At 50.9% G+C, this 6,690-nt stretch overlaps 1 protein-coding gene across 1 annotated transcript; it reads left to right on the top strand.

Annotated features, from left to right (window-relative positions):
- The first annotated feature begins 1,398 nt into the window (after positions 1-1,398).
- On the top strand, positions 1,399-5,772 carry LOC147970841 (uncharacterized). Its single transcript, XM_087523669.1, has 5 exons — positions 1,399-2,566; positions 2,845-2,899; positions 4,295-4,382; positions 4,574-4,663; positions 5,647-5,772. Exons 1-5 carry the CDS (start codon positions 1,399-1,401, stop codon positions 5,770-5,772), a joined length of 1,527 nt encoding a protein of 508 aa, XP_087379795.1.
- Positions 5,773-6,690: the final 918 nt, after the last annotated feature.

Genomic DNA, 6,690 nt, shown 5'->3' on the forward strand with positions numbered 1-6,690 from the left:
CAGGGGGTAAAAAGAGATAATGAACAACACATGCCCTCATACTCTAAAGCTAAATAGTAATCTCTTCGATATTGAACACTGCTAAATACTGACCAAAGTTCCAAAGAGTAACCATTTTAATATGCCAGCTCCTTATTTATGTGTCAAGTGTAGTATTAGAGCATCATTTCTAAGTTCTAACTAATGGGAGTCCTAAGATCCTCGGTGATAGATATACAGTTCGCCCAAGGTGTTTACAAAACTGACATAAAGAGGATTGTGCAAAGGTTATGCTTATTGCTTAGTAGTGCTCAGACCTGAGGAGGGCCGTGCCACGGAAATCATCCTGCAGGTGGAGAGAGACGCGTCTGGCGACGTACGTGCTTGTCGATGTCCCCTTTTGGCGACTGACCTGAAAAGCACTACATCATTGTTATTTCATCGAACATGTTGAGAGCACTAAAACTTTCAACGATCCAAGGTATGGTAGAAGCTAGCGATGTCACCTGCACTAAAAGCCAGTGCAGGTGGAACTTGTAAGGCATAGAGAAGACTTGTCACTGGCCTGTTGGTCTTCTGCTTGTGCGTCTCTGTTGTGTTCGTCTTCCACTGCTGCTTCACTGTAATCGTCACTGTCGGAGTCCTCCTGACGGCATGGTGGCGCGGGCGAGAAAGCGGGTGCGAGAGAAGGCAACGGTCGCCCTACTCTTTTCCTCCCTCCACCAATCGCCCCTGCCATACGACCACCACCAGCGCTAGTCCTTCCCTCCACCATCCTCCTCTTCATCTGGCATGGGGCATATGCTCGAGGCTGCTTGTATGCCTCCCGAAAATCCAAATCAGCGATTCCCTCACGAATCCCCTTCCAGAAATCACGCGTGTTAGACTTATAATATAAGTCATGTACCGTTATATAAGGGGTTTCCTGCATATGTTCCACACCTGTACATGTATATATATTGGCCTATGGCCTCATGGGAATACAAGTTGCTTATTCCTAACATGGTATTAGAGCTAGGTCAATTTTTTGCACGCTGCAACTCGTGCTATTGATCCGTCTCTCCTCCCCGATCGAAGGCGCCAGCCTCGATCTCCCGGAGTCTCTCGATCTGATCAATCGAGTCCAGCTCGTCTTACTCCCGCTCGAAGCTGCTCCTGCTCTAGAAGCCCCGATCTCCCGATCGGATCGACGCTGCTCCCGCTCGAAGCTGCTCCCGCTCGAATCGACGCTGCTCCCACTCGAAGCCAGCGCCCGCCCGCCCGCCCTGATCCAGTCGCCCGTTCCACCAGCCCCCGCCCGATCAAGTCGCCCGTTCCTGCCCTGAAGTCGCTACTCCCCGCTCGCACCTGATTCCGCTACTGGTGGTCTGGTATTCCAGATTCTGCTGTCGCTGGTGCTCTCGTCGGATCTCAAAAAAAATGTCTGCTACATCGGGCTATGTTGCTGTCCCTCGCTGTCCGGTGATCTTTGATGGTACTAACTACACCGAGTTCACTGGCTTCATGCGCATTCACATGCGTGGCATCCGTCTCTGGGGTGTTCTTTCTGGCGAGGTCTGCTATCCGCCACGTCCAGTTCCTCCGGTGGCCCCTACTCCGCCGACTCCACCGGTTCTTCCTACGGATGCTAATCAGGCCGCCAAGGATGCGGCTAAGCTTGCTGATGAGGCTGCTGCTCGTGCTTATGATGAGAGGCTTTTGTCTTATGAGGAGGCTCTTCATACGTATCATGGTTCTCTGTCTGTTTACACCAAGTGGCTTGATGATGATGCTCGTGCTGCAGCTGTTCTCACTGCTAGTGTTCTGCCTCAGTTTGCTTTTGAGTTTCTGGGTCTTCCTACTATCTTTGAGATGTGGACCCGTCTTCGTCAGCGCTATCAGCCCTCTGGTGATGCCTTATACCTTTCTGTGGTCCGTCAGGAGCATGCTCTTCAGCAGGGTGACTCTACTGTTGATGACTTCTATGCACAGAGTTCTGCTATCTGGCGCCAGCTTGATTCTCTCCATAGTGCTGGTTGTCGTACTTGCCCCTGTTGCCAGGCTGTCCAGGCCGATTTGGAGTTTCATCGTGTCTACGAGTTCCTGTCTCGGCTCCGTAAGGACTTTGAGCCCCGGCGTGCTCAGTTGTTTGCTCATGGACGTATTTCTCTCATGGAGGCGCTTTCTGAGATTCGTACTGAGGAGACTCGCTTACGTGGTGCTGGTTTGCTGGAGGTTCCCTCTGTGCTCGCTACTCGGTCTTCTTCCACACCACCTGCTGCACCGACCCCTTCTCGCTCGAGTGCTCCGCCACTCTTTCCCACTCCTTCTGGAGGCTCAGGTCGCCCCCGTCCACATTGCGATTACTGCAACAATGATGTTCATATTGAGTCCCAGTGCTACACGAAGAGGAAACACCTGCGCAAGGCGCGATCATCCTCTTCAGGGACTTCGTCATCTACCTCGACAGCTTCAGCCATTGCTTTAACTAAGCAGGATATTCTGAGACTTAAGCGTCTGCTCGCGGCTTCAGGTTCTTCCTCGACGGGTACTGCTGGTTCTGTGACTGATGCTTCCCGCACTGAGCAACCGCCCTCTACACAGTCAGGTACATCCCCATGGGTTCTGGACTCTGGAGCTTCTTTTCATATGTCTTCTCATTCTTCCACTTTGTCCTCTCTTCGATCGCTAGATTCTCCTGTTCATGTCTTCACTGCTGATGGTACTCCACTTTCTGTTGCTAGTAGAGGCAATCTTACCACTCCTTCTTATTCAGTTCCTGATGTTGCTCATGTTCCTCGACTTACCATGAATTTGTTTTCTGCTGGTCAACTTACCGATTCTGGTTGTCACGTCATCCTTGACATTGACTATTGTTCTGTCCAGGACCATCACACGCACACTCTGGTTGGGGCTGGCCCTCGCCGCCGTGTTTCTCAGGGTCTTTGGGAGTTGGACTGGCTTCATGTTCCTTCCGCTGCCACCACTATCGCCAGTTCCTCCACTTCAGTCGCTTCCGTTACTGGTTCCTTCAAGCAGTGGCATCATCGACTTGGTCATCTGTGTGGTTCTCGGTTGTTGTCTTTAGTTCATCAAGGTCTTCTGGGGTCTGTCTCAGGAGATGTCTCTTTAGAGTGTCAGGGTTGTCGTCTTGGCAAGCAGATTCAGTTACCATATTCACATAGTGAGTCAGTGTCTAAGCGTCCTTTCGATTTAGTCCATTCTGATGTATGGGGTCCGTCTCCTTTCGCTTCGAAAGGTGGTCATAAATACTATATTATTTTCATAGATGATTTCTCTCGTTACACATGGCTTTATTTCATGACTTCTCGTAGTGAGGTGTTGTCTATTTATAAGAGTTTTGCTGCCATGGTTCATACTCAGTTCTCTTCACCCATTCATGTTTTTCGTGCTGACTCCGCTGGCGAGTATATCTCTAAGATGTTGCGTGGTGTTCTTGCTGAGCAAGGAACTCTCTCTCAATTCTCTTGTCCTAGTGCTCATGCTCAGAATGGTGCGGCTGAGCGAAAGCATCGACATCTTCTTGAGATGGCTCGTGCATTGATGATTGCTACCTCTCTCCCGCCTCATTTTTGGGCTGAGGCCGTCTCCACCTCCACCTATCTTATCAATATACAGCCTTCCGCTGCTCTACAGGGTGGTGTTCCTTTCGAGCGTCTTTTTGATCGTTCTCCCGATTATTCGATGCTTCGCTTGTTTGGTTGTGTTTTTTATGTTCTTCTTGCCCCTCGCGAACGCACCAAACTGACTGCTCAGTCTGTTGAGTGTGTCTTCTTAGGCTACAGTGATGAGCATAAGGGCTATCGTTGTTGGGATCCTATCGGTCGTTGGATGTGTATCTCTCGAGACGTGACTTTTGATGAGTCTCGTCCCTTCTACCCACGCCCATCTTCCTTTATTTTTCAGTGGAGGATATCTCTTTCCTCACTTTTCCTGACTCACCTATCACCCCCGTCGCGCCTGTGCCTATTCGTTCCACTCCCTCTGCTTCTCCACCTCTAGTCGATTTGCAGCCACCATCTTCTCCGGTCTCCTCGCCTAGCATGTCACCGGATTCTACACCTTAATCTCCGGTGACTTCTTCGTCGCCACCCCCCGAGTCTACCTTGGCGATTCCTCCTTATATTGTTCCATCTTTTCCTTAGCATTACACTCGTCGTTCATGTCCTCGTCCTCGTCCTCTTCCTCTCAGCCTACTTATGGCTTGCGTTCTCGTCCTCGTCTGCCTGTTGATCGCTTTGGATTTCCCACCACTGGTGCTGCTATTCTTGAGCCGACTTCTTATCGTTAGGCTGTTGTTCATCCTGAATGGCAGTTTGCGATGGCAGAGGAGATTGCTGCTCTTGAACGCACTGGTACCTGGGATATTGTTTCTCTTCCTCCCGGAGTCCGTCCCATCACTTGTAAGTGGGTCTACAAAGTTAAGACTCGCTTCGATGGTTCTCTTGAGCGTCACAAAGCTCGTCTTGTGGCTCGTGGTTTTCAGCAGGAGCATGGTCATGATTATGATGAGACTTTTGCTCCTGTGTCCCATATGACCACTGTTCGTACACTTCTTGCCGTTGCCTCTGCATGCCACTGGTGTATATCTCAGCTTGATGTTAAGAATGCTTTTCTTAATGGTGAGCTGCGTGAGGAGGTGTACATGCAACCACCACCCGGGTATTCTGTTCCTGATGGCATGGTATGTCGTCTTCGCCGCTCTTTCTATGGCCTTAAGCAAGCCCCCCGCGTCTGGTTTGAGCGTTTTGCCTCTGTGGTCACTACTACTGGTTTTTCAGCAAGTGCTCATGATCTAGCATTGTTTATTCACCTTTCTCCTCGTGGTCAGACTCTTCTTCTTCTCTATGTTGATGACATGATCATCATTGGGGATGACCCCGAGTATATTGCCTTTGTAAAGGCACGTCTTAGTGAGCAGTTTCTTATGTCTGATCTTGGACCTCTTCGCTACTTTATTGGGATTAAAGTCTCTTCTACCTCTGATGGCTTTTTTATATCCCAGGAATAGTATATCCAGGATCTTCTTGCTCATGCTGCTCTTATTGAAGAGCACATTGTTGAGACTCCTATGGAGCTCAATGTTCACCTCCGTGCTACTGATGGTGATCCTCTCCCTGACCCGACGCGTTATCGTCATCTCGTTGGCAGTCTTGTCTATCTAGCTGTCACTCGTCCGGACATCTCTTATCCGGTTCATATTTTGAGTCAGTTTGTCTCTACTCCCACATCGGTTCACTATAGTCATCTCCTTCGTGTTCTCCGATATCTTCGGGGCACGATCTCTCACCGTCTATTCTTTCCTAGCTCCAGTTCTTTACAGCTTCAGGCCTATTTGGATGCTACGTGGGCTAGTGATCCTTCCGATCACCGTTCCCTTTCTGCTTACTGTGATTTTCTTGGCGGTTCTCTCATTGCCTGGAAGACGAAGAAACAGATTGCAGTTTCCCGTTCGAGCGCTGAGGCTGAGTTGCGAGCCACGGCTCTTATGACGGCAGAGGTGACTTGGTTACAGTGGTTACTTCAGGATTTTGGTGTTTCTGTCACTACACCGACTCTGCTCCTATCTGACAGTACAGGTGCTATTAGCATTCGCGTGATCCTGTAAAGCATGAGCTCACCAAGCATATTGGTGTTGATGCTTTCTATGTGCGCGCTGGTGTGCAGGATCAGGTTATTGCTCTTCAGTATGTGCCTTCCGAGTTACAGTTGGCGGATTTCCTGACGAAGGCCCAGACTAGAGCACAACATGGCTTTTATCTCTCCAAACTCAGTGTTGTTCATCCACCATGAGTTTGAGGGGGGGGGTGTTAGAGTTATAATATAAGTCATGTACCCCTTTGTGTTTATCCTGTTGTATAAGGGGTTTCCTGCATATGTTCCACACCTGTACATGAATATATATCGGCCTATGGCCTCATGGGAATACAAGTTGCTTATTCCTAACAACGCGCCCAGCAATCCTTGCCCTCCCCAAGAGCGCAACTCTCACGTGATTTCTACCTTCCCAAGTTGCATAATATTTTGCCTCCCCAATCCCTTATATGAGTCGCCTTATATTTCAATGGAGCCCCGATGCATCGGTACATCGGTCGACTGACTTCAATCCCAGTGGCGAGGCAGCAACGGGACCGTCCCTGTCCGTCTAAGAAAAACTTTGCCAACTCGGCAAGGGCGCACGCACCATGAGAGGAGTGTCGTGCCCCTCGCGCGCCTGCGCGTCCTGCCCGGCAGTGACTTAGACGCCGGCGAAGTCCTCGCTCCCGGACACCTCTCCATTTTCTCCTCCTTCCTCTCTGTGCGCGTATCCCGCTTGCTGCTGCCGCCTGATGCGACGCCCGAGTGTAGCGACGCCTCCCCGCCATGGCCATCGCCCCCCGCAAGCTTGTGCCGCCGTGGTCCATGGCTTCGACACTGGAGAAGTCCTCGCTCCGGTCGACTCTCCATGTTTTCGTCCTTCATATCCACGCATGCCTCCCGCCATGCTGCCGCCGCCTGATGCGGGCGCCCGAGCGCAGCGCCGCCTCCCTGCCATGGCCGCCCCCTACAAAACACCAAACGTTATCTCAAATGCTCCTCACCAGCGGAGCTTAAGGTCAACTACAATGGCAAGTCAGAAACTTTGCCCATCCACCCGGATTGAGCAGGGGGAGACCGGCAGACGGGCCGATCGACGTGGGAGGCTTGGTGGTGGCCGGATTCAGGGCGCAA

Source organism: Triticum urartu, chromosome 5A, assembly GCF_056163025.1.
Source record: "Triticum urartu cultivar PI428250 chromosome 5A, HENAU_Tu73, whole genome shotgun sequence".
Taxonomy (NCBI): domain Eukaryota; kingdom Viridiplantae; phylum Streptophyta; class Magnoliopsida; order Poales; family Poaceae; genus Triticum; species Triticum urartu.

Excerpts from the sequence above, each read along its gene's own strand:
- LOC147970841 (XM_087523669.1), top strand. The coding sequence starts at position 1,399 with ATGTCTGCTACATCGGGCTATGTTGCTGTCCCTCGCTGTCCGGTGATC. Across the intron at positions 2,567-2,844 it reads ACCGCCCTCTACACAGTCAG|GACCATCACACGCACACTCT; the intron begins GTACATCCCCAT and ends TGTTCTGTCCAG. Across the intron at positions 4,383-4,573 it reads CGGAGTCCGTCCCATCACTT|CTTGATGTTAAGAATGCTTT; the intron begins GTAAGTGGGTCT and ends TGTATATCTCAG.